At 46.2% G+C, this 27,984-nt stretch overlaps 1 protein-coding gene across 3 annotated transcripts in view; it reads left to right on the top strand.

Annotated features, from left to right (window-relative positions):
• Positions 1-27,984, top strand: part of ITIH5 (inter-alpha-trypsin inhibitor heavy chain 5) — a 106,820-nt gene that overhangs the window by 53,181 nt on the left and 25,655 nt on the right. For all 3 annotated transcript variants that reach the window (XM_016962616.4, XM_016962617.4, XM_063781343.1), the window contains one exon: positions 27,412-27,580. In XM_016962616.4, the coding sequence (XP_016818105.3) occupies positions 27,412-27,580 (169 nt within the window). The remainder of the gene's footprint in view (positions 1-27,411; positions 27,581-27,984) is intronic.

Below are 27,984 nucleotides of genomic sequence, written 5' to 3'. Positions count from 1 at the left end.
CTGGGTTCAAGCAACTCTCCTGCCTCAGTTCCCCCAAGTAGCTGAGATTACAGGTGCTCGCCACCATGCCCAACTAATTTTTGTATTTTTAGTAGAGGTGGGATTTCACCATGTTGGCCAGGCTGGTCTCGAACTCCTAACCTCAGGTAATGTGCCCACCTCAGCTTTCCAAAGTGCTGGGATTATAGGCATGAGCCACCGCGCCCGGTCCTGTGTACTACAAGTTCTTAAGTGCCATTCGTTGACCAAGTTGTTTTGTGACATTGATGGCTGCATGATCGATGCTGACAGAAGAATAATCATGGCTTCTTTTAAGGCCACTGCGGGGCACAGAATACAGTGTTAGTTAGGCTGACATACGATCAGTATGATAATTGCCATTTGGATTTTGAATCACTTAACAGTTACTGAGTAGGTGCCATGGGCTGGGTTTCCCCAGGCATCTCATTTAATTCCTAGGTACCTATGAATCTTCAGATGTTCTTTCTTTTCCTTTCTAAAAACAAAAAACAACAAAAAAACCCAGCTTTTTTGTGGGGGCAGGGTTTGTATTTCCTCTGAATAAACATAACTTGCTGAAGATATTTATGATTAAATTAACTGCAACTAGTCTGAATTCCTTTGACTACCGAATAGTTTGTATTCTGATGTTTTTATTCACCCCCATATTATGAATATATCTTATGGCGTTAAATATTCTTTAAAAACCTGATTCTAATGGCCATAGAGCAACACTGTTCACTAGAAGCTTCTATGAGAATGGGAATGTTCTACACCTGTGCTGTCCAATACAATAGCCAGTAGTCACATATGGGTGTTGAGCAAGTGAAGTATGGCTAATGCAAGTGAGGAACTGAATTTTTAATTTTAATAAATTTAAATTTGCATAGTTAATATGTGGCTAATAGTAACCATATGGGAGTGTGTAGCTGCAGAACATTTATTCACCCTACCACCCATTAGAGACTTTTCAGCCATTTCCATTTTTTGTGATAATAAACCCCATCGGGATGACTGTCTTCATGTAGAAATGCCTGACGCATGCCCTGTCATTTTCTTAAATTAGATTCTTAGAACTGGAATTACTGGGGCAAAGAATACCAATTCATTTGTGGGTTTGGTACACATTCCAAAAACATTTTCTAAAAAGTCTGTGCCAATTTATAACATTTAAAACTGTTACTAGGCTAAGATTTCCAAATGGGTGAAGAGGCTTAAGGTAATCAATGAACCACACCCCAAAATATGTAAAAAAAAAAAAAAATGCAGGTGCATATTTAACTGATTTTCAAGTGGGAAGAAACTTTCTAAGCCTAAAAGCAGTATAATCACTTTTAAGCCTAAAAGTAATTACAAAGGGGAAAATCAGTAACTTTAGCTACATAAAAATTTTAAATTTTTGTTGTAAACAAAAAAAAGTAAACAAAAGACTAGAAAATTGCATGCAGGAAAAAGACGTAAGTGTATCATTAATACGTAAAGAACTGTTCCAGATTAATGAAAATTAATCCTATATAAGAAAATGAGCAAAGGATATAAAACAAGGTACTAGAAAGAAATAAGATGATTTGATAAAATTATGAAAAAAAATCAAGCATATTAGTAATTAAAGAAATGCATCTCAGGTGCCAGAGTCACTTCAGGGTTTAACCCCAAACCTAGTCCAATCCAGTGCCCCAGGGTTGTCTTCCACTTCCTGTGGGAGAATGATCAAGAATCTTCTTGCCAAATAACCCTCAGAAAAATAAACCCTGCCCCAAATTATCCAGAGAAAAACTAATGAACTAAATTAGGGTCTCCTAAATGTACGTTTAATCGTAAAATAATTCGGGCACTTCTTAAAAATATGGCATGGGCCATTTCCAAAATAGCTAAGAGTATTATGTGAATGATTTAATGCAAGAATCTTTAATCTTTAAAATAATTTAGTTGTCATCCCTATTTTACTGGTGGAGAAACTGAGGCTTTGCAAAGGTAGATAAGTTGGCTAATAAATGGTGGTGGCAGCCTTTAGTCCCAGGTCTGAAGTCTGAGAACTAAGCCATGTACCGTGCAAGTAACAGTGTGGTTGCGGTAAGAAGGCACACATGTATGCAGCTGGCAGAAGTGCAAATGGATACAAGGTCAAGGCAGTCTTACATTTCAAGACCCAATTGAGAAGGCTGCATTGCAGAAGGCAGGGATTTCCTCGCATGATGCAAGAGCAATGTAATAACAGATGTCAGATCATTTGTTATTCTCCCCTCTTCCTTCATTCCTGGATATTAAAATTCCATTCCTTGCTAGCCGCTGAAAGTCTGGCATGCACTCTGCTGGCTTCGAAGCTTCAGCATGGCCTCTTTCCAGGAGAGCCACCCTAGACCAGCCAAACACATGTCTGAGCAATTTTGAAAGCCCCTCACTGCCTTGAGTGGTTTTGAAAACTGCGGACTATTTTTGCAGTTCTCAGCATCTCCAAGGCCACAATACTAAGTGAAAAGCTTAGCTGGCTCTTTGAAGAGTCTTGTATATGATGTTATGTCTATTGGTGAAGAGGACAATTATCCCAAGCAAAGGGCTTTTCATATTGTGTCAACAGGCTTGGTAATGTGGGACATTTGTCATGCATCCACATGGATTCTATTAAGAATCATTCACTGTTATTCCCAATGTTCTTGGCTCCCCTCGTCTTTGATGGGCCTGAAAGACCTTGCTGCATTTATTGCAATGTGGGACACATAGTTGGCATTTAATAATTACTTGAACTATTGATTTAGAAAAAGCTGTAAAGACCATTCAACCTTAAAAAAATATTCTCGGTAAGGGGTATATTGGCACCTGGGGAGCCCCCAAAGCTGTGTGCCTCGGCATTTTCTGGTTCTTGTCCTAATCCCAGTGGGAACATGATCCTGGAAGCCAGGACCTGCCTGGCTTGGGAACAGCAACAGAGCTGCCTGAGGTTTGCTGGCACGTGGCTTTGCTGTTTTCCCTCCCGTGTGCTTTTGCAGATGAGTTTGTTGAGAGATGGCCGTGGTGTTGGGTCAGGCAGGGTTTCTACCTCCCAGTTTGAGCTAAAACTTCTTGGTGAGAATGGGAGCTGAGAAGAGCCAAAAAAAAAAAAAAAAAAAGAAAAAAAAGAAAGGGAGCGGGGAGAAAAATGTAATCAGGGAAGGCTTCTTTTTTTGTTGTTAGTTGCATGCTTAAAGCATTGACATTTGCAGACAGACATGTAGTCCTTGGGAGCATTAAGAATATGTTTTTCCTTGACCATGGTGTCCACTTTCTTGTCTTTCCTTTCCCTGATCTATAGAATTAGATCTACTACTTTCACATTCATATTGAAGAACTTGGCTAAGGGACCCTCTTTGGCAACCAAGCAGTGACGAATGGATCACTTACCAGATGTTTTCCATGCTTTAATGGTCTTCAAACCTGTTCCCACACTCTGTGTCCCTCTGTGCCAATTCCGAGTTCCCATGAAGCCTTTGAAGCTTGTCTTCCTTTCTCCATTTTATTTAGTTGACAAATTCAGAGGGTAAAGAACAAGCATGTTTCTTATCTGTAATTGTCAAGTTAAAATGAGGGCAAAAGTGAATTAGTCAAGTTAAAATGAGGGCAAACGTGAATTAACGAGTAGGAGAACTGGGATCTGCATGTCGATTTTGCTTCACTCACAGGCTTACTTTATGCTCTAGGACATTGGTTTCTCCCTCGCTGTCCAAAATTGGGTTCCCAAGGGCTATTTGGATATTTCATGTGTAACCTTACAGGTGAATAATTTGTAAGCTCCATGGACTTGGGGAACATCTTGTGTTTGATCATTACAATATGCATTCCCAACTCTTCACAGACAGTGGGTAATGACATTTGCTGCCAAACTACCAGCCCACAAACAGTAAATGTATCCTGCATTTTTCTGAGGCACAGTAGTTACCATTGAGTGATCAGTGCGTATCAAGTGCTGTGAGGGTTTTACGTACATTTCTTCATTTAATCTTTCAGCCATCCAGTGAAGTAAACATTGCTCTCCCTATTTTATGCATGGGAAGGTGGAGACCAGGAAAATGATGTAATTATGCTGAAATACACAAAGTTATAAGTAGGAAAGTTAGGATTCAAGCCCAGGTCAGCCTTACCTAAACCACTTCTCTGTAACATCACATATGGACCGTAACACAGTGGTGGTCTGTAGACCACTTCTCAAGCTTTGAGGCTCTGTTTTTGTCACCAAGTAATGTGAAGGACAGTGCACTCAGGTGAGTGCACACAGATGTCACCTACTCAAAGAGGTGCCAGCCAGCAGGCTAGTATTGTGAAAAACTCACGAAGCTGTTCTGCTTTGATTCGTAGAATTATTGAGCAACGTTTTATTATTTAACACTAAGCACTCCTTGGGCGTGTATGGGGAGGCAAACTTCTTTCCCTTTCATGATGTGGATTGGGCAAGTGACATCCGAGTGTGCGTGCAGATGGCAGAAATGTAGACTGAGGCAAAGTGGCTCAGGCAAGCTGGGTGACTGTCAAGTCCAGTGATGTCCAACAGTGTGATATTGTAGCTGCCGTCTTCAAACTCTGTGGGTCTGCCACATTTCAAAAGAGAGGATCCAGGCCAGGTGTGGTGGCTCATGCCTGTAATCCCAGCACTTTGAGAGGCCGAGGTGGGAGGATGGCTTGAGCCCAGGAGTTCGGAGGCCGAGGTGGGAGGATGGCTTGAGCCCAGGAGTTCGAGACCAGGCTGGGCAGCACAGTGAGACCTCATCTGTACCAAAAAGATAAACAAAATTAGCCAGGCATGATGGCCCACATCTGTAGTCCCAGCTACTTAGGAGGCTGAGGTAGGAGGATGGCTTGAGCCCAGGAGGTCGAGACTGCAGTGAGCTATGATGGCGCCATTGCACTCCAGCCTGGGCAACAGAGCCAGACCTTGTCACAAACAAACAAACAAAAATTAAACGACGGAGATCAAAGAAGGCAGTCAGATTCACCGAGCAGCCTGGAGGAAAGCTCAGCATGAGCTGCGGGACCCAGAGGGCCTCTGAGGGCTTGCCATCTGGTTAGGGGAGAGAAATCCCTGAACAAATGAAGGCGCTCAGAAAGCAGGAGGATGCAAGCTTGCCCAGTGAGTGCATGCCTGAAAGACTGGGGGAAAGGGTCTCAGAAGGCAAACGCTATGTGGCTATCATGCAAATAAAAATCAATAACAGAGAGCGTCGGGTCCACCTGCTTTGCCTGTTCAGGTCTAGGCCTTGTTTAAGCACCTGAAAGCAAGGCCTCAGGAAATATCAGAAGGAAATATCAGAAGAGTCTAGCTTCCCTTTTTGGCTTTCTGGAGCCAGTGTCATCAAACTCGTTTGTAAAGGGGCAGATGATAAACATCTTAAGTTTTGCAGACAAGATTTTTTTTTTCTTCTTTCGAGACTGAGTTTCGCTCTTGTTGCACAGGCCGGAGTGTAATGGCGCTATCTCAGCTCACTGCAACCTCCGCCTCCTGGGTTCAAGCAATTCTTCTGCCTCAGCCTTCCGAGTAGGCTGGGATTACAGGCATGCGCCACCACACCTGGCTAATTTTGTATTTTTAGTAGAGATGGGGTTTCACTATGTTGGCCAGGCTGATCTCGAACTCCTGACCTCAGGTGATCCACCTGCCTCAGCCTCCCAGAGTGCTGGGATTACAGGCATGAACCACAGCGCCAGGCTGAAGATTCATTTTTCCAAGTTTCTCCCCTCTCCCCTCCTCTTTCTTTCTGTAGAGACAGGGTCTCACTATGTTACCTATGCTAGTTTTGAACTCCTGGACTCAAGCGATCCTCCCACCTTGGCTTCCAAAGTGTTGGGATTACAGGAATGAGCCACCACGCCCAGCCCCCAGATGGTTTCTGTTGTAACCACTCAACTCTGCTGTTGGATGCAAGATCTGTCCTCCTTGTGACAAGAGCACAGCCACAGGCAATATGCAAAGAAATGGGTGTGATTGTGTTCCAGTAAAAGCTTATTTACTAAAAGCAGGCAGCAGCAGGGCCCCTGAGCCACAGTTTGCTGACACCTGTCTAGAGCAAGGACTCATCAAAATGACCTTGAGTTACATGCCAGTTGATTGTGTTTATTCTCGTCTACTGGGCTGCCCTTGTCAAGACGTTGCTACCAGCAGATGCGTGTTTCAGGAAAACATTGCAAAACAGAGATTTGAGACTTGAGGCAGGAAGCAGAAGACAGTGGGGAAAACTGGTTTTTGTCTCTGACTCAGAATATGAGGTAATAAATGATGGACAGAGGGCAAAATATTTTTTCCCTAGGCCATGAGTGAAAGCTTGAATTTTTAGTTTCAAGAAAAAAAATTGCTCTCCAACAATGATAATACAGATAATTTAAAATAAATTAGAGGCACCCATTGAAAAATTTATTGCTGTTGTTGAGGTAGTTAAGATTTACCCGGACGAAGTATATCTTAAAGGTAAAATGAGGTCCTATTTTATTTATTTTTCCTTTAAACTTTTATTTTAGGTTTAAGAGGCACATATACAGGTTTGTTATATGGATAAATTGTGTGTTGAGGGGGTTTGGTGTACAGATTATTTCATCACCCAGCTAATAAGCACAGTACCTGAGAAGTAGTTTTTTGACCCTCACCCTCAAGAGGCCCCAGTGTCTGTTCCCTTCTTCGTGTCCATGTGTACTCAATGTTTAGCTCCCACTTGTAAGTGAGGGTATACAGTATTTGTTTTTCAGTTCCTGGGTTAATTTGCTTAGGATAATGGCTCCCAGATCCATCCATGTTGCTCCAAAGGACATGATCTTATACTTTTTTATAGCTGCGTAGTATTCCATGGTATATTTGTACCACGTTTTCTTTATCGAGTCCACCACTGATGGTCATTTAGGTTGATTCCATGTCCTTGGTCTTGAGAACAGTGCTGCCATGAACATATGCATATGTGTGTCTTTATGGTAGAATGATTTCTATTCCTTTGGGTATATACCCAATAATGGGCTGGCTGGATTGAATAGGAGCTCTGTTTCCAGTTCTTTGAGAAATCGCCAGACTGCTGTCCACAGTGACTGAAGTAGTTTACATTCCTACTGGCAGTGTATAAGCATTCCCTTTTCTCTGCAACCTTGCCCGCATCTGTTATAAAATGAGGTCATGTTATTGAAATGTGTAGTATCTCTGAATGTGGGCACTTTGTGGCTGTCATACAAAGAGACACTTGTCAGTATAGAGCTTGGGGTGCTCCGGCATCACCTGCTCAGATTGCAGCCTTGCTGTGAGCATCGGAAAGTGTGGCGCCAGGAAATCACAGAAAAGCCTAGTTTCCTCCTTTCTGGTTTCCCAGTTTTTCACTTAAGTCCCAAATTGGAATTGGCAGACTTTTTCTGTAAAGGGCTAGATAGGGGCTGAAACGAAACTTTGCTACAAGTAACAGCAAGATAAACACTACAAGTCAAAGAGAATTAAATGAGATAACAAACGTGGAAGTGCTTATCAGTGTCAGAATGCTTTGTTACTCAGGGATTGTGTAGTCTTGGCTGGCTGACTGAAATTGCAACTGGGTAAAATTCCTAAGCGCTGGCGTTGCCTGATAGCACAGCCCCCCACTTCTTGGGTTCAGGACACCTGACTGTCACTCAGCTTCCCACTTTGACTTTAACTCTAGACTTCAGATTCTCCAAACATGTAACAATTATGGGTTATAGGCTGTTGGGGGGGGCGCTAGGTATGGGGGACACAGAGATAAATGAGACACAGCCTTTCCTCACAAGAAGCTCAGAGAAGAAGAGAAAGTCAGGCAAAAATTATATAGGGAGTGCTCTGTGTAATAGGGCATATGTAAGGGCCAGTAGTTGCGTGATGGGGTGGTAATCAGTTCTTTTTAGTAGTGGGAGAGTAGGGGATGATGAATGATTCTCAGAGGAGGGCATAGTTGGGTGAGTCTCAAAGGCCTCTTAGAAGTTAATCGAGTGGGTGGCATGAGAAGAGGGGGATTGGATCCAAGCAGAATGAGAGAGATGCGTGACATGTGCAAAGCGTGGAGGCAGGAGAAAGCGTGTCTCTAAAGGCATCAGCCCTAAGTCACTTTCACCGAGAACTTTAGAATTTTGCTGGGGAAAAGAAACAGAATAGACAAAGCCCAGTGGCTCACGCTTGTAATCCCAGCACTTTGGGAGGCCAAGAGGGGCAGATCATCTGAGGTCAGGAATTCGAGACCAGCCTGGGCAACATGGTGAAATCTCGTTTCTACTAAAAATACAAAAATTGGCTGGGTGTGGTGGTGGGCACCTATCATCCCAGCTACTCAGGAGGCTGAGGCAGGAGAATCACTTGAACCCAGGAGGCGGAGGTTGCAGTGAGCCATGATCACACCACTGCACTCCAGCCTGGCGACACAGACTCCATTCAAAAAAGAAAAAAAAAAAAAGAAACAATCTTACATTATTCAAAACTAACATAGATAGTGGAAAGGATTGTAGGGGAGAGAAATAACTTGAGATAGGGAAAGATTAATGATGGAGATGGAAAAGGAACTGGTTCTTGAAGATGGGATACAATTTTCTTGGCAGGAAAAGAATGAGTGAATTCTTGGTTGGGGAAAACCACGAGGCGTGAAAGAAGGCTGAATATGCTATAGTGCGAAGGTTTGGGTCATGTTTTGGACTAGATAACTTGAAAACCTTCCTGATACAAACATTTAGAAAAGGAGATGAATCGAAACACATCTTGCTGGTAAGGAAGACACAGTCTAAGAGTCTCAGAATGAAAAGAGGACGGAGAAGGAAAACGCGGAGCGCGTGAGTTAAGTGATATCCCCCAGGAGAGTCGCTGGGTCCTCGGGCCTGAGGCTTTCATGACCCTGTGGGAACAGCAGATGAGAGCTTGGGCGCTCTGAGGTGGGGGGTTGAACCTGAGACCCCTGATGAAGCTGGTTCCATCAAAGGACTGCACCCTTAGGGGAGAGTAGGCAGAGGAAACCTCCACCCACTGATGCAGGAAGACAACATAGAAGGTTGCCCAACTCTGTTTGGCTTTGGAGGTTGGGGGGCAAGGGAAGACTTCCCTTATAACCATGGGACCCAAATCAAATAGCCTGGAAGCATGTGAGCAGGTGATTGAATGTACACTACCATGGAATCAAGGAACTCTGATAATCTACCCATCAAGGGCTTCTGGGCCAGGGAGAACCTGGAGGTGCCTGGGAAGCTCCTGCAGGGCCGTTGCACCAACTTATGCTGCAGGGGATTCCCCCGGATAAAGCCCCTCTGAGAAGACGCTCACGACACAACAGCACAAAACACACAAGGAGGCAGTCCACGCAGACCAAGGGACAGTCATGCCACACACTTCAAAAATACCCATATCAGGCCGGGCGTGGTGGCTCATGCCTGTAGTCCCAGCACTTTGGGAGGCCGAGGAGGGCGGATCACAAGGTCAGGAGATCGGGACCATCCTGGCTAACACAGTGAAACCCCGTCTCTACTAAAAATTCAAAAAAAATTAGCTGGGCGTGGTGGTGGGGCCTGTAGTCCCAGCTGCTTGGGAGGCTGAGGCAGGAGAATGGTGTGAACCTGGGAGGCGGAGCTTGCAGTGAGCTGAGATCGCGCCACTGCACTCCAGCCTGGACGACAGAGCGAGACTCCATCTGAAAAACAAACAAACAAAAAACAAAACCGTATCAGTGTTGTTGAGATAGAATTTACAGACCACAAAATCCACCCTTTTAAAGCATACCATTCAGTGGCTTTTAGTATTTTCAGAGAGTTGTGAAACCATCACCACTATCTAATTTTAGAACATCTCATCATCCCCCAAAGAACCCCCACACTGATTAGCAGTCATTGCTTGTTCACCCCTTTTTCTAGCCCCTGACTACTACTAGTCGGCTTCCTGTCTCTGGATTTGCCTATTCTAGACATTTTGTATAAATGGAGTTATACAGTGTGCAGCCTTTTGTGCCTGGCTGCTTTCACGTAGCATGATACCTCCCAGGTTCAGCCATGTCGTAGTGTGCATCTGCACTTCATTCTTTTTTATTGCTGAATAGTATTTCATTAGATGGATATACCACGCGTTTTTTAGCAGAGATTCTGAGAGCATGAGGTGAGTTTGAGCTTGCACAGATCTGTGTGCCTCAGCTGCAGCTAAACTCAGAGGTGGGATTTAGTTGTTTACGTGATGCTCAGGTGTAGGATTTCTTCAGTGGCTGATGGAAGGGGCCATGCAGCTGGAAGTGCTGTAGGAATGTAATTTGTGGGCCACAGCTGTTGGTAAGACAAATAGGACACAGAAGCTATGAGACATGGGGAGCCTGCATGGAATGAGAGCATGTGCCCCACAAGAAGGAACTTGAGCCAGAGTGGTGACTATGAATGTGGAAGAAGGAAGAACTATGGAGCTGTTATTAAAGAAGAAGCAGTGTGGCTTAGTAATTAGCTGGATAGAGTAAAAAAAAAGATTCTTGAGACTTTGGAACCATGAGTGGAAGTAGGAAATCCTAGAGGAGAAGCTGATTTGAGAGAGAAATATTATATGAGTTTGTTCTCACACTGCTATGAAGAAATACCTGAGACTGAGTAATTTATGAAGGAAAGAGATTTAATGGACTCTCAGTTCCGCATGTCTGGGGAGGCCTCAGGAAACTTACAGTCATGGCAGAAGGCAAAGGAGAAGCAGGAACCTTCTTCACAGGGCAACAGGACAGAGTGAATGCAAGCAGGGGAAATGCCAGATGCTTAAACCGTCAGATCTTGTGAGACTCACTCATTATCATGAGAACAGCCTGGGGGAAACCACCTCCATGATTCAGTTACCTCCACCTGGTCCTGCCCTTGACATGTAGGGATTATGGGAATTAAAATTCAAGGTGAGATTCGGGTGGGGACACAGGCAAACCATACCAAATATTATGTATTGAGTTTTCAGCAGATTCATACTGAAATGGCAGTGGGGTGGTGAAGGTATTCAGATGGAGAGCCTGGAGGTATGGACTTGAGAGACCCCAAAACAGATGTGGTAGTTGAAGAATGGATAAAACTCCTTCAGGGAAGAGGAGAGAGAGAGGGAGGATGAAAGGCCAAAAACTGAGCCTTAGGCCAGGCATGGTGGCTCACGCCTGTAATCCCAGCACTTTGGGAGGCCGAGGCAGGCGGATCACCTGAGGTCAGGAGTTCAAGACCAGCCTGGCCAACATGGTGAAACCCTGTCTCTACTAAAAACGCAAAAAATTAGCCCTGCGTGGTGGCACGTACCTGTAGTCCCAGCTGCTCAGGAGGATGAGGCATGGGAATCGCTTGAACGTGGGAGGTAGAGGTTGCAGTGAGCTGAGATTAAGCCACTGCACTCCAGCCTGGGTGACAGAGGGAGACTGCATCTAAAAAACAAAACAAAAACTGAGCCTTAGAGTGTATCAGATTTGGTAGGAGGAAAAGTGGGTGATATGCATGTGATCAACAATTCTACAATCAATGAAGAGAAATTCTGGTGAGGGGATTTAGTAGTCTAAGGGTAGCCCTTGTTCTGAGAAAAGCTGCTGCTCAGGGATGGCCGTTGGCCCTGTGTGGTGGCGTTCCCCATCACAGGGTGTTCACATGCATTCCTGGGGCCACCTGGAAGGACCCCCAGAAGCAGGTCATGCAGAGGTTGGCGATATGAGCTACTTGATGCTGGCTACTGGATACCAGGAGGGAGATCGATGCTGCTAAGAGTGTTCAGAGTTCCTACGGAGCAGACTTGTGTCATTGAGAGAGAGACAGCCTGGCAAAGCAAAGCCTCAGCTAATCCTCAGTGCAGTAGTGTTTATGATTTAGCAATGGCCTGGCAAACTCTCCTTGAATTTGGCTCTGGAAGATTTGCTTCTGTGAGGACAAAGCAGTCACCCTCCCCAGATATGAACACTTGGCATTTGGCATTCTTGACCTCCAAGAACCCCACTGGGCCGGCCCTCTCTCTGAATTGGGGTAAAGAAGAGGAAGTTCTCACAGTCACTGTTTTAGACACTGTTCCTTTGATTCTCTGAAATCTCTTACTTTTGCTTAGATGTGGTCATGATGCACATTTCTACAGTTTGCCAAATGACATCAGTTGCTGATGTTTCAAGAAAGATGGATAAGTAAAATTTGTGGGGAGAGGGGAGCCAAATTAAAATTAATAACAATTAAGAGCTCTTTCCCCACTGGTAGCAAAAAATGTTATATTTAGTGGTGCCATAGTCTGTGTCTTAGTCCATTCAGGCCACTATGGACTCATATATGTGCCATAGACTGAGTAGCTTATAAACAACGAAATCTATTTCTCACAGTTCTAGAGGTTGGAAAGTCCAACATCAAGATGCCAACAGACTCTGTGTCTGGGGAGGGCCCACCTTCTGGTTCATAGATGCAACTTCTCCGCATGTCCTCCCATGGTGGAAGGGAGTAGCTAGCTAGCTCACTGGGATCTTTCATAAGGGCACTGATCCCAACCATGAGGGCTCTAATTTCATGACCTAATTACCTCCTAAAGTCCCCATCTCCTGGTACCATCACCTTGGGTGTTAGGATTTCAACCTTTGAATTTAGGGGGACCCAAACTGTCCCTTGTGTACCCCTAGGCTTTGCCAAATTCTTAGCTTGAAGAAGGATGTTCTGATTAACCAAATGTAAAGTCAGATAATTAGTGATTTCCCAATCATCTCTTCTAGGTGCACGTGTAACTGGAAAGGGAAGGCAAAGGCCAAGGTAACAAGACAAATATCCAGGAGGAGAGACCGGGCTCATTTCTGGTGGGCTGGGCAGGGCTGGGCTGATGGCAGTAGTGGGCTGAAGGGACCTAGTGCTCAGAGATGTTCAGGAGACAGTTGTGGTCACTTTGAGAATGTGCTAGACTGAAGGAAAATACCTAGAAGAAGACAGAAGCATGTTTCAGGGGACCAGGTGGGAAAATGGGGTTTCAGAGGTCAGATTAAGTCATAGCGTTGGAATTATTCTCCCACTAGCATCCTGTCCACTGGCTCAGATTTCTGAGATATGGAGGACATCTGAAACTTCAGCCAACCTACCCCCTTTATGACTGGCTAGAACTTAGTTCTGAGGCCATTTTGCTTTTCTTCCCCAGGTAATTGAGGCAGACAGAGTAGGAAGAGATGTGAGGTTTCTACTTAACCCTCCTTCCCCATAGATCTAAGAAGCCTCTACTGCCTTCTCTGCTCTGGACTCTGTAGCTATCCACATCCAATCTAGCACAAATAAGGAAGATAAGAAAAAGTAACCAGAGCACCTCTCAATCCCCAACAGTTAAGTTCACCCATTTTTATAATTTCTTCCCTCTTGCAACAGAAATCTCCCTCTCCAGTCTCATTGGCGACCTTAACTAAGAGTCTGGGAAGATGGAAAGAGACCCAGGAACAGTGTCACTCTCCCTGCCTGGTGGAGGGGGCTCCACTTCCTCTACATATTTTCTTGTATATACAATCTACATTTGTGGATATGCTGTGTTTACTTCTTAAATAATTGTTCCATGATTTTACGTGGAGCATGGCTTTTTCCCAGCCTGTCCATATCTTTGTGTTTCATGTTCTCGATGTTTGTGAAGACACATCTCTGGGAATTTATAATGAGAGGCGTAGGATGGACCAAAGCCAGGCAGAGAGGAATCGTGAGAACTTAAGGGAAAGGGAAAGGTGATCAGGTCAAAGGCAGATGGAGAGTCCGACACCAAAACACCTGTACAATGAAACATGCGGGGATCTAGCATCCAGACCTGCAGTAGGACAATATAAACTTCAGATTTAGACCAGGAGTGAGAAACCAAGAACTCAATCATTTTGTCAGTTAGCGTGTCAGAACAGCGGATGGGAGATACCAGTTACACACAGAGCTGAACCTCTCTTGGTCAGCATCATCCTCTTACTTTCTATTAGAGCAAGCAGCCATGCCTGGGGTTCACCTGGAGCCAAGAGTTAGAGGTAGGCTGGGTTCTTGTTAAGGCTGTCAAGCCTATGTACTAAGGCTGTGTTCTTGGCTAGAATGAGAAGTATGGAATTGACAATGAATGTAAATCCTCTGAAGTACTGACCTTCCACATGAAGAGAAGTGGGAAAAAAAATCTATTTCTAGCCCTGAGTTATTTACACATCAACTATAAAAAATGGATTTGCCTACTATGTCGTAAAGAATAGCAGAAATATTAATGGCAAAGAGCTTTTCAGAAAAACCTACAATGACATGATTAGGTAAATGTTTGATACACTTGTCAAAGCAAAGTCAAAACATTAGATAACTAATCTTAACATAAGCAGAGGGTTAAGATGAGACAGTTCGCTTCTCAAGTTAATGTTATGCAAACACAAAGATTAATGGAATTAGTTTTGTTTATATTGCAAAAAATGTTTTAATATCTAAACCTATTCAGCCTTTTAAAAAAAATTAAGGCTGACTTTAGACAGAATTTAATCTTTAGCAATCTTTTTATTTTAGGACCAGTCTTGAAGTGGTATTGGTATTTAGAAACTTTACAATAAAAGTGTTTTTTGTCTTGCTATGAAGAAATAATTTGTTTATATTTTTACATAGATGGGGTAAACATATATGCAAATAAGTATTTCGAATCAGAGTTGCGATATTATATAGCACAATACTGCATTCAAAGAGCATTTGAAAGGAGACTTTAAGCAGTAAATGAAAGTGTAGTAGCTTAAAATAATATATTTTAAAATATAGGAGCCCTGTGATTTTGCTTCATTGAAGAAATACGCTTTTCTTGGCAATGTGAATATTAAAATGTTGAGAACAAAGAAAAATGTTTTCTACATTTACTTCTAAGTGAAATTTCATTAAACTGTTTTAAAATATTTGAAGACATATGACTTCTATCCCAAATTTTCCATTTTATGAAGAAAGCTAATTAGTTTCTGCCATTTCTCCAAAAAATATTTTGGCCAGTAGAAAAATCATTCTAGTTTCTTGCAACAAGATTTCCCTTGTTGACAGAGACACCTTTTTTGGTTATCTTCTGTATGTTACACTTAAACATTTTTATTTTTAATATGAATTATATAACGTGGTTCATTTCAGGAGGTATTTGTAGCAGAGGGGCAACAAAAGGAACTTGGCATTGCACGATCGTTGATTTGCTTTAGGCATTTTCATAACCCCCTGAAGTGTTACTTACACTCTTACACTATAGTCAATGGAGTAGCATTCTTTTGTAATGTTTTGATTTCTTCTTGGGAGCCAATCTGTTGCTAGATTTTTTAGAAGTACAACAATGATATGGACCCAAATACATTATGGAGAACTGGTTCTTCTTACTCAATTTATTGCCTTACTCCTAAGACTGGGGATTAAAAAAAAAAAATCTGATTATTTGGTGGGTCAGTCACAGTAAGATTTCAGAAAAGCTTCCTTCAAATTACTGAATGACCTGCAGAATGTAACATAAGTTTATGTTACCTTTTATAGAATAAGTTTTTGTAATCTTGTAATACTATGGACTTGGAATACCCCCACTGAGGCTTAGTGGACACCCACCACCTGGGGACATCCCTTGGCAAGTCATGGCTACTCTAGTCTCAGCCATGACCATGACTCCAAGGTGACTTGGGACCATGCTGTGTATGGGTGTCCGTGGGATACAGAATGGGTGACTCCAAGGTGACTTGGGACCATGCTGTGTACGGGTGTCTGTGGGGTACAGAGTGGGTGACTCCAAGGTGACTTGGGACCATGCTGTGTACGGGTGTCCGTGGGATACAGAATGGGTGACTCCAAGGTGACTTGGGACCATGCTGTGTACGGGTGTCTGTGGGGTACAGAGTGTGTGACTCCAAGGTGACTTGGTACCGTGCTGTGTATGGGTGTCTGTGGGGTACAGAGTGGGTGACTCCAAGGTGACTTGGGACCATGCTGTGTACGGGTGTCTGTGGGGTACAGAGGGGGTGACTCCAAGGTGACTTGGGACCGTGCTGCGTACGGGTGTCCGTGGGGTACAGAACGGGTGACTCCAAGGTGACTTGGGACCATGCTGTGTATGGGTGTCTGTGGGGTACAGAGGGGGTGACTCCAAGGTGACTTGGGACCATGCTGTGTATGAGTGTCTATGGGGTAAGGAGGGGGCGACAGATCTGAGGCTGGGAAGGCAGACATTTCCATTCTCCTCACTGTGGGCTTAGGCAAGAAGTTTCAGGTTGCAGTAAGAATCTGTTGTTGTGAACTTTGATGAAGTCACAGATAGTTTTTAATTTTGGTTGGTTCCTTCAGATGGCATGATGACGAGGCCATACTACCACCCACCAAGGGGCACTGAGGACCTCCTGCCTGCTGGGTCAGGAAGGCCCAAGGACAGTACAGACACCTGCCCCCTCCCCACTGGTGTCCATGGCCTCTGCCCACCTTAGAAAGGACAAAGGCTGACTTGTCACTACAGCTTGTCTTGGGCATATTTCATTTTCCAAAATTACCTTTCAGAAACTTAGGGCTGTTTTCATTTGCTGATCATGATTCTCTTCCATGGCTCAAATCAGGCTTTCAGAAGGTCTTTAATTTCTTTGGTGGAATTTTTTTTTTTTTTTTTTTTTTTTTTTTTTGAGTTGCAGACTCACTCTGCACCCAGGCTGGAGTGCAGTGGCATGGTCTCTGCTCACTGCAACCTCCACCTCCTGGGTTCATGCAATTCTCCCGCCTCACCTCCCGAGTAGCTGGGATTACAGGCATGCACCGTCATGCTTGGCTAATTTTGTATTTTTAGTAGAGACGGGGTTTTGCCACGTTGGCCAGGCTGGTCTCAAACTCCTGACCTCAGGTGATCGTCCTTCCTTGACCTCCCAAAGTGTAATCCCAAAGATTACAGGCGTGAGCCACTGCACCCGGCCTTTACTGGATTATTTTAAATTGTTCATCTTAGGTCTTTCCCTTAGGCTCATTCAAAAGAACTGTGTGGATCAATGGGAAGGAAAATGTCAACTCCCTGGTGAACATTTTAGACTGAGGCAAGTGATGGTGCCACTCAGGAGAACAGCGTGATCATTGTGCAGGAGGCGTGGAATGGCTAATGCTGAGTTCCCTTGAACTTGGATTCATCTGTGATGTCATGGGTTCTCCTTGTCTTATGCTCAAAAACCTAGGGTTTGTGGCACAAGGGCCTTTTGTGTCAGGGTTAGTTCCCATCAAATATGGTTTGAGAAAAGCTGCATCGTGGGTACCCGATGGAAGTGGGAGGAAGCCGTGGGCCGCAGCTGGCTCTTCCGTGGGCTCCCTTGACTTCCCCTCTGAGGGTCTTATTAGACACGATTCTACTTGGAAAATGTTTACTGGTCATTCATGGCATGGTAGTTAACGCAATGGAATGCTTCCTCTTTGAGGGCTGTGCCAAAAGCCTGAAGCTCCTTGGGCTCAGCTTTATAGGAAAGAGGGAGCGGAAGAGAAAGGAAGACCCTATCTCTTGTTTCCAGTGCAGCTTCATGCAGGGCCTGTGGTGTGCAGGACAGACACCATTAAAGAGACTCTGTAATATTCCTCCCCAAAGATCCGCTAGAACAAGCAAGACCATTGCCAACTGTACTGAAGGGATGGAGAATCTGAAGTAGAGTTTACATTTATTTGTTTATTTATTTATTTATTAATTTAGACGGAGTCTCGCTCTGTTGCCCAGGCTGGAATGCAGTGGCGTGATCTCGGCTCACTGCAACCTGTGCCTCATGGGTTCAAGTGATTCTCCTGCTTCAGCCTCCCGAGTAGCTGGGACTACAGGCACATGCCACAATGCCTGGCTAATTTTTTGTATTATTAGTAGAGATGGGGTTTCACCATGTTAGCCCAGATAGCCTCAATCTCCTGACCTCATGATCCGCCCGCCTCGGCTTCCCAAAGTGCTGTGATTACAGGCGTGAGCCACCACACCCGGCCAGAGTTTACTTATATTTATGTCCTGCCTTGTGCCTGGAAGAATTTAAATAGAAAGAAATTAAAGGACTTACTTAATAGTAAACCTAAGATGGAGCTGGAATGGACTTCTAAGATAGTGTTTTTAAAGCAAATAGGCTTTTGTTCTTTTAACCCAAGTGAAGTACGTATAAGAAGAGGAATTCATCACCATAAAATAGTTTTAAACAGAGTAATCTCTATCCTTTGTGACTCTAGATAACTAGGGTTAGAAGGAATCTTGTGTAATGCCTGCATCCAGGCCAAGGTATGTCTTCACTACCCGAATAGTAAGAAGTATATTCTTTCTATTTACTAAGTGTATCTATCTGGGTGTGATTTTCAAAATCTCCCTTCAGTCCAAACATAATCTGGTATTTTTTATTTTTTCAATTTTAATTTTATTATTTATTTATTTACATTTTAGAGCTAGAGTCTCGCTCCGTTGCCCAGGCTGAAGTGTAGTGGCATGATCCTAGCTCACTGCAGCCTCAAACTCCTGGGCTCCAGTGATCCTCCTGCCTCAGCCTCCTGAATAGCTGGGACCACAGCCATTGCTCCTAGCCTGGAATTTTTAAAAGATCTCTTCTGATGACATGTGGACCCATGTCTGCAGCTTGTCCTCTTGTGTTAGCAGAGATGACGCCCATTCACTATGGATTGTGCTTTTAGGAACTGGCACAGACCCCCCAGGGGAAACCCGAAGGGCCTCTTGTGGGTTGACCTCTGTAAGAACCCTGTTTTCCTCCTCAGTGAGGCCCACAGGTGCCCCTTATGTTTATCCCCTAGGCACAGGGGCTTGGTGTTCCTGCCTCTTCCTGATCCCCCACTCTCCCCAAGACTTGCTAATTCCTCCCCACTGGCTTCCCAGCCAGGAGTTGTCAGGCAGTGACCCGAACCCCATCCCCTTGGTTTCCACCCCAAATAAGCCCTTGTCCTTGTCCAAGAGTATAAAGACAATGAGTTGAAAACTCTTCTTATGGCCCCAAAGAGCAAGAGTGGCCTTCTAAAGTCAGACACTTAATCCCCTTGCGAATCAGGCCTGTACCCTGATTGTATTCATCTCCATGAAAACTGCGATACATATGATCATACATTTTATATACCTGTTTTAAAAGATCTCCAGGGAAGACATTTCCACAGCCCCCTGTGGTCATCTTTTAAGGAATTAACTTCATGACTCCAACATGTATGTTTTGGGGGTACCTGTCTCAAGCAGGCTGGCCTCTTTCTAGCATGGAAGGCCCCTAGAGGGAGCTTGGAGGACAGGAGCGTGGCTTCCTGGGGTGCCCAGTGTCTCTTCCTTCAGGCCTAGTTAGTTGGAAAGAGCATTGAGGGTAAGTGGTGACCGGCTGTGTCCATCACCTGCACTGGAAGAGTCTACAGCTCTTCCTAGCCATGATCATGCGGCCTCAGGATTGGGAGGGACTCTGAACGGGGATCTTGTCCAGTCCCTGAAGTGATGTTCCCTTTTCCTCTGGACAGGCTCAGAGGACACATCTTCTGCCTCTCTGGGCATCCTCTGATCTGTCTGGAATGTGCTTACCCTGTTCTCTGGACTGTGCTCCTGGCAGAGTCTGACTGCATTTCAGTTCGTCTTCAGCATCTGAACACGATGTGCAGAAAGATCAGCTCCAGCCCCTCACATGAACCCTTCTGTGTGGACGGTCCTCTCCTCTTTCCTCTTAAGCCTCCCACAGAAGGCAGAGCTCTTGGCTGCTCAGCCCATTGGAGGTGGGAAGGCAAGTCAAGGGTTAACAGGGCCAGTGGCTGCAGTCTGCAGGGATTGGTGGGGCCGGGTGGCTGCAGTCTGCAGGGGTGAATGAGGTTGGGTGGCTGCAGTCTGCAGGGGTTAGTGGAGTGGGTGGCTGCAGTCTGCAGGGATGAGTGGGGCTGGGTGGCCGCAGTCTGCAGGGGTGAGTGGGGCTGGGTGGCTGCAGGCTGCAGGGGTGAGTGGGGCTGGGTGGCTGCAGTCTGCAGGGGTGAGTGGGGCTGGGTGGCTGCAGGCTGCAGGGGTGAGTGGGACTGGGTGGCTGCAGGCTGCAGGGGTGAGTGGGGCTGGGTGGCTGCAGGCTGCAGGGGTGAGTGGGGCTGGGTGGCTGCAGGCTGCAGGAGTGAGTGGGGCTGGGTGGCTACAGTCTGCAGGGGTGAGTGGGGCTGGGTGGCTACAGTCTGCAGGGGTGAGTGGGGCTGGGTGGCTGCAGGCTGCAGGGGTGAGTGGGGCTGGGTGGCTGCAGGCTGCAGGGGTGAGTGGGGCTGGGTGGCTGCAGTCTGTAGGAGTCAGTGCCTGCCCCTCTGGAATGAGGGCAGGAGTCCATCCACATGGCTCTCCTCTGAGTGGGAATGGAGCCACCGGGAGGTGCCTGGGCTGCCTTCCCTGGTGCACGCAAGGACAAGTTGCAGCTGAGGCCTTACAAGGTCATAAGGAGCCTGTAGCTGCTGAGCTGAGGGAAGGAGGGTAGAGATTGAATAGCTCTTCCTAAAGCAGAATATCCGTCCTGTGGGGAAAAAAAAATGCCAGCTTAAGAGCTAGGCGGGTCCCTCTGGAGGTCCTTGGCACACTGTGAAGGATCCCCAAGGATGCCAGCAGCTAAAGCAGCAGCTCTGCCATGGGTGGCCTTCCTGGCAGGCCCCCATGCAGCCTGACCACTCTGGGCCCAGCAGTGTGCAGCATGGAGACTCTCGGGAGGGCCTGAGAACTGGGCCCAGCACCCCAGCACTGCCCCACCACCGCCACTGCATGCTGCTGTCCCTCCCATCCCAGCCGGCACCTTCAGTCCTTCCTGGGTGGGGACACCTGGACTGTGAGTGCGCAGGGTCCATCTGATGCTCACACAGGCTGTACTGAGCCCAGGATGAACCAGGGTGAGAAGGGCCCAGCACCCTGGCTGAGGCCGCCCCTGCCTGTGGAGTGTAGTTCTCCGAGTTATTGATCATCACTGCAGCTTGTCTATCAGGCAGCTCGGAGCTTCCTGTACATCCTCTTTCTCAGTAGTGTCTGTCTTAGGTTCTCAAGGGCTGGGCTGTGTCTCATGTCCCTTGAATTCACCAACAGAACCTCTCTGTCTCTTTCTCCTCCCCTCTATTTTCCTCTTTCCCCTACTCTTTCTGTTTCTCTCTTTCTCTCTCTCCCTCTCTGAGTATTCTGTCTGTCTGTCTCTGTCTCCTCTATCTCTGTTCTTCTCTGTCTCTCTCTGTCTTATTTGTTTAATAATACAGCAGATATTTACTAAAAGCCTACAATGTACAAAATGCCACCACGTTGGGAGGGTGGGGCAGGGCAAGGGGATGGCTGTTTTGAGGAACTCCCTGTCCAGTGTGACAGATGGATCATTTATTCACTGCTCGCTTATTCAGAACACATTTGTCAAGCATCTCCTATGTGCCAGGCACTGCTGGGTATTAAATATAGAATAATAAATATACAATAATAAACCAGAAAAAGCGTCTGGGTGTGGTGGCTCACGCCTGTAATCCCAACACTTTGGGAGGCTAAGGTGGGCAGATCACCAGCTCGAGAGATCGAGACCATCCTGGCCAACATAGTGAGACCCTGTCTCTACTAAAAATACAAAAATTAGCTGGGCATGGTGGCGTGCGCCTGTAGCCCCAGCTACTCAGGAGGCTGAGGCGGGAGAATTGCTTGAACCCAGGAGGCGGAGGTTGCAGTGAGCCAAGATTGCACCACTGCACTCCAGCCTGGCGATAAAGCAAGACTCCATCTCAAAAAATAAATAAATAAAATAAGTAAATAAATAAAACAGAAAAAGCTCCTGCACACAGAAGCATAGACTGGAGATGGACAGACCAGTCAATGCACAGAGAGAGAAGGATGTTCTGTCTATCAACGTGAAAGGAAAGAGCAGGGGCCATGCTTTGGGGAATGGTGGGCAGGGCTGGGAGGCAGGGAAGGGCTCTCTTGGAAGATCATGTGTAAACCCAGGATTGCAGGACAAGAAGGGACCTGCAGCAGCAAAGACTGAGAGGAAGAGGAAGGGAGCTCCAAGGAAAGGAAACAGCAGGTGCAAGGGTCTTGGGGAGGGAAAGAGCTTGCAGGAGTCATGGCGGCACAGCATGGACATCGTGTATCTGGGGTACATGTCAGCCAGTGCAGCATCGGGGATGGAGCTGTCATCTGTCTTCACTGTTGAGTTAGGAATGGCCTCACCAAGGAGGGGACATATCAAGTGAGTTTTGAAGGGTGGCTATAGCTCAACGTGTAGGGAAGGCGGGGAAGGAGGGCAGCCCCTGGTGCTACCACAGGAAGTCACAAGAAAGCAGGGTGGGTTTAGGGAAGCTGGGTGTGGGCAAATCAGACCTTGTTGTTGATAGCTGGGGTAGACTAGCAGGAAATAAAAGACAGGGATTTGAACCAGGACCATTTATTTTAATGAGGATTTTGTATCCAAAAAGAGACATTAGGTCAGGCATGGTGGCTCACGCCTGTAATCCCAGCACTTTGGGAGGCTGAGGCAGGCAGATTATGAGGTCAGGAGATTGAGACCATCCTGGCCAACATGGTGAAACCCTGTCTCTACTAAAATACAAAAAATTAGCTGAGCGTGGTGGCGTGTGCCTGTAATCCCAGCTACTCGGGAGGCTGAGGCAGGGGAATCGCTTGAACCCGGGAGGCGGAGGTTGCAGTGAGTGGATACTGCGCCACTGCACTCCAGCCTGGTGACAGAGCAAGACTCCGTCTCAAATAAAATAAAATAAGAGACATTAGACTTTATGCTGAGGGCAGCGAGGGGCCATGGAAGGCTTTGAAGAGAGGAGGGTTGAAAATCCACGTGGCAGTAATGCAGAGCCACGCTAGCTCCTTCCTAAAGTGCAAGCCCTTTGTCGCTCCACTTCCACGTATGGGAATTTATCCTAAGGGAAGAGTCTTGGGCACAAAGATGTGGGGATAATGAGCTTCCCAGCAGCGCTGCTCAGATATTCCAAAATATTAAGACATGGTGGATGCGTGCAGGAGGATGCTGGGTTGCTATTAAAGTGACGTGGCAAACATTTCTCCATTGACATGAAAACCGTATATGATATGTTACAGTAAAGAGAAACTTTACAGCACGATATATGTATTATATGATCCCACTTCCTTTAAAATCACACGTGCACACGCACACAGCCGGGGATGTTTCTGAAGTGGTGTGTGGCACACCAGCATTTTAGTAGTGGTTGTCTCTAGGTAGGCGTGATGATGTGAGTTGTATATGCTTTTCTTCTGATCTTTCAAAAAATGAGTAATATTTTTGTATTAAGAAAAAATACAAAGGAAGAAAAGGAATATCAGTTTATGGTCACAGGGATATTTAGGGAGAGGAGTTGGAATTCCAGGGTGGTATTGAAGGATGTGAGGGCCTGACGTCCAGGCTTCTGCCTTGGACCACAGGTGAAGGTTGCAGTGTCCTCTGTCCCGGGACAGAGAGCAGCGAGGAGAGGGAGATTTAAAAAGATGAAGGTTCCATTCTCCACCGAGTCGAGTCTGAGCTACCTGTGGGACACGCAGGGAGAAATGGTTGGCAGGTCGGTCTGGATGGAACGAGAGAGGCCAGCTCCAGAGATGAGTCTGGAAGTTCACAGATGACGATGGTAGTTGGCACCATGGGGATGGATGATGTCACCTGGAGGTGAGAACCTCAGCTGAGAAAAGGACCCTGTGACTCACCCTGAAGGGCCAGCGGGCGGGGGGCGGGGGACAACAGCAAAGCCCAGGGGAGCACCAATCCCCTCCAGGGAGGAGCCAGGGAAGCTAGAGCAGGAGGAGTTTCAAGGAGGGAACAGCATAGACTTGACAATGTCTTCTGCAGAGTGCTAGCACACCTTGGGTGTGGATTCTGTTTATTTGCATGGGATACTTTGACGTATTTCCTGGGGGTGGGAGCCAGGCATGGGAGAGGACGGGAAACCGCTGCAGTCAGCCCCTCTGAACAAGCAGAGTGTCGGGGGATAGGAGGAGGGAATAGCAGAGGAGAGAATGGAGAATAGTGGAGGTCTCCGAGCCCTGGGAATGGAAAGGAGCACTCCATTGCTGTTTTTTTCTCCCCGAAGAACTTGTTGCATTCTTCAGTAGGATGAGAAGGTGGGTTTAATGAAATATGTTCATTATTCTTGTCCCTGGGCAGGTGCAAAAATCCTGCAGTGCCTTCATTTTTTTTTGAGATAGAGTCTCGCTCTGTCGCCCAGGCTGGAGTGCAGTGGCATGATCCCAGCTCACTGCAACTTCCACTGCCCGGGTTCAAGTGACTGTCCTGCCTCAGCCTCCCAAGTAGCTGGATTACAGGCGTGTGCCACCATGCCCAGCTAATTTTTGTATTTTTTTAGTAGAGACATGGTTTTACCACATGGGCCAGGCTGGTCTTGAACTCCTGACCTCAAATGATTTGCCCGCCTCAGCCTCCCAAAGTGCTGGGATTACAGGTGTGAGCCACTGCGCCCGGCACCTGAGTGCCTTCTGCAAGGGTGTTACAGGAGACGGATACATTAGTTGATGCCAGAAATGAAGCAAAAGAAACAAAGAAGTAAACAGAGCCCATCAACATACAGGGACTTGGAAGAGATCCCCAAATTTGCTGCACGTTAAAAGGGTGACAGCTCTGAGTCATCTCGGCTCCAGCCGTCCTGGGGCTGCAGATTCTGCTGCCGTTGGTGCACGTGCTATCCCTGAAGTCAGACTCCCTGCATTTTAATCCAGTCTCCCATGGAGCATGATGCTTAGCCACTCCATGCCTCAGTTGCCCCATCTGTAAAATGGGAATACTAATAGTTACTTTCCCTCAGGTGGCTCGTAAGATTTAGAATTGATCACCTCAACAGAGGAAGAGCCTGTACACTCGGCATATGCCTGGGGAGTAGGAAGCTCCCGGGAAATGCAAGCTGTTAATATCGTCAGCGTCGTCATCATCATCCTTCTAATGATACCATCAACTCCATTGCTTTCTCAGCCTGGGAATGAAGAAGTGCTGGGAAGTGGAGGAACATTACTTTAGCAAAAACTCACGGGGAGAAAGTTAGGCGAACATTTGCTCAGCCTAGAAACTCTTAGTTTACTAGCCCTACAGAAAAGAATATAATGTGCAGATGTGTTTTATTTATTTTTTGAGACACATTTTCACTCTGTCACCCAGGCAGAGTGCAGTGGCACGATCTGGGCTCACTACAATCTCCGCCTCCCAGGTTCAAGTGATTCTCCTGCCTCAGCCTCCTGAGTAGCTGGGATTACAGGTGGGCCACCACGCCCAGCTAATTTTTTGTATTATTAGTAGAGACAAGGTTTCACCATGTTGGCCAGGCTGGTTTCAAACTCCTCACCTCAAGTGATCTACCCACCTCGGCCTCCCAAAGTGCTGAGATTACACGTGTGCACCACCATGCCTGGCTAATTTTTGTATTATTAGTAGAGATGAGGTTTTCCCATGTTGGCCAGGCTGGTCTCTAACTTCTGACCTTAAGTGATCCGCCTGCCTCAGCCTCCCAAAGTGTTGGGATTAGAGGCACGAGCCACCGCACCTGGCCCAATGTGCAGATTTAAAAATAGATGCATTGAGAATAGTTTTCTGAAGTAGAATTTGAGGTTCCTACAAATTCAAGTTGGACAGTGGAATGTGGGATGAGCAGTTGGATTCAGGATTGAAAGGAGGCTGAGGAGTGAGGAAGAGAGAAAATTCCAGAGGGAAAGGATACGAAAGCAGTGGTTATTTCACCTAGCCAGAGGGGCCGACGGGGCCATCTGTCTGAACCTGGGGAAGGAGGAAAGGCAAAGAGTCATGAACCGGGGAAGAGACCTACAGCGTGTTTCGAGGGTGTCCCAGAGCCACTTAGCACATGTCCTTCTGGAAACCACCACTCCCGACTTCACCGTTTCTCTTAAGCTCTGCTGGGGCTTTCCACCAGCCAGCAAGTGACAGCAAACCCATCTAGAACTCTGATTGTGTGGCTGGCCCTGCTCTGAGCCCTTTTCATCTCGATTCTGATTTAATCCTCATGACAACCTGATGAGGCAGGTACTATTACTGTCCTGATTTTATGGATGGGGTAACTTGGGCGCAGTGATATCAGAGAGCGAGTAAGTGAGGGAGCTTACTGCTCAGGGCCCCAGGGCCCCATGGAGAGTCGGGGATGAACCCAGCCTCAAGGGTGACAGCTGGCCCTGAAGCCTGTGCTCTTCACCTTCGTAAAGGTGCCGGATGTCCTTTCATGGTCATTATATAATGAAAGTCCCTGACCTCCTATGCTGAGCCTGTAAGTGTCTAACAACAGTGCTGCTTGGGAAGACAGAGTTTGCTCACAGTGTCTGTGGATTACTATACAAACCTTTTCTAGGCCCCTAGCGTATTTCTGGTTTCAGGTCATATGGCTTCTTTCTTCTTTCCATTTGTCACAGCTGATTTTAGTGCATACCTGTTATCACTTAGCATCCCTGATCTCACCTGTATTACTTCCTGGCTTTGCTCAAACCGCCTTCCTTCTCTTCAGAATGCCCTTCCAAGCCGGGTGCAGTGGCTCACGCCTGTAATCCTAGCACTTTGGGAGGCTGAGGCAGATGGATTGCCTGAGCTCAGGAGTTCGAGACCACCCTGGGCAACATGGTGAAACCCTGTCTCTACTAAAGTACAAAAATTAGCCAGACGTGGTGGCGTGCACCTGTAATCCCAGCCACTCAGGAACCTGAGGCAGGAGAATCGCTTGAACCTGGGAGGCAGAGGTTGCAGTGAGCTGAGATCGCGCCACTGCATTCCAGCCTGGGTGACAGAGCGAGAGTTTGTATGAAAAAAAAAAATAAGAAGAATGCCCTTCCAGTTCTTTCAATGTATTCTTTAAATCTCATACTCAAATTCCTCTTTCTCTGTAAGGCCTCCTCATGTCACTCCAGCCCATAGTAATAATCTTTTCAATTCCTATGGTATTTATTATTTGGGCATTTAATTTTATAATTCATTAAACGTTCATTCATTCATTGATTCACCTGCCTCACCTTTGTCTAGCACCTCCTTCCTGTCACTAGGTGTTAGGAAGATGAAGGAGACCCTCCTGCAAAGAACTCACAACCAAGTAAGGGAAGGAGATAAAACAATCATCATCGTGTGATGTGTGCTTTATAATAGGAATGCATTGAGGGCTTTGCCAGCCTAAGGGAGGGAATGATCAGCTCTCTTCAGAGAAGTTAGAAAAATTTCCAACAGAGAATTTGCACACTTGCCTGGCTCTTAAGAATGATGAGGGGCTTGTCAAGTGAAAGATGGAGGTAGGGCGGTGGGGAAGAACATCTGGGGTCAAGAGAACAGCAATTGTGGAGATGCGGAGGCCCGAAGTACCGTGGCGGGATGCGGCATTCAGCACTGATTCACTCGTGTCTACAACCGTAACATCTTTATACCATTTTTTCCAGCTGGGTAACCAATTCCTTGACATTCAGCCAAGTGCCCTTTACATAGCTGACACTGAATTTGAACCCTGACATTTTTCCTGGGGGGGGGGCGGTTTCTAGAACAGGGGACAAGTGGACTTATGTGAGCAGCTGTGACTGGTTTTGCTTTTGTGTTTGCCTAGACCAAGGATGCCCTCTTCACAATTCTTCATGACCTCCGACCCCAGGACCGTTTCAGTATCATTGGATTTTCCAACCGGATCAAAGTATGGAAGGACCACTTGATATCAGTCACTCCAGACAGCATCAGGGATGGGAAAGTGTACATTCACCATATGTCACCCACTGGAGGTAAAGATGACACCTTCTTTTCACATTGGCTTGGCTTTGAAATAAGGTTTTTTTTTGTTTTTTTTTTTTTTTTTTTTTGCCAAGAGATAAGGATTTGAAAGCTGGGGTTGATGACAGGAAAAGAGACTGCAGGCGAGAGCTTTCTCAGCAGCTTAGGTTGCTCTGAATACCAAATCCGTATTCTCCTTTTCCAGTCTACAAGTGAAGCTGGTGAAGTTCTGGGGAAAAATAACCTGATAGGTGTTTGGAGGCTTGCCTGGTTCATCTCATGGATCCTGTTAGAAAAAGTCTTGCTGATACAAAAACAATACTGTTTTTGTAAATGGTTTTGGGGTGGAGAATTACAGCCACATGGGCCAGCCAGTGTTTCGTGCACACCTTGGGCAGGGGCAGGTGGAACTGCT

This window comes from Pan troglodytes, chromosome 8, assembly GCF_028858775.2.
Source record: "Pan troglodytes isolate AG18354 chromosome 8, NHGRI_mPanTro3-v2.0_pri, whole genome shotgun sequence".
Taxonomy (NCBI): domain Eukaryota; kingdom Metazoa; phylum Chordata; class Mammalia; order Primates; family Hominidae; genus Pan; species Pan troglodytes.
This window is presented reverse-complemented; position numbering and strand designations above follow the sequence as displayed.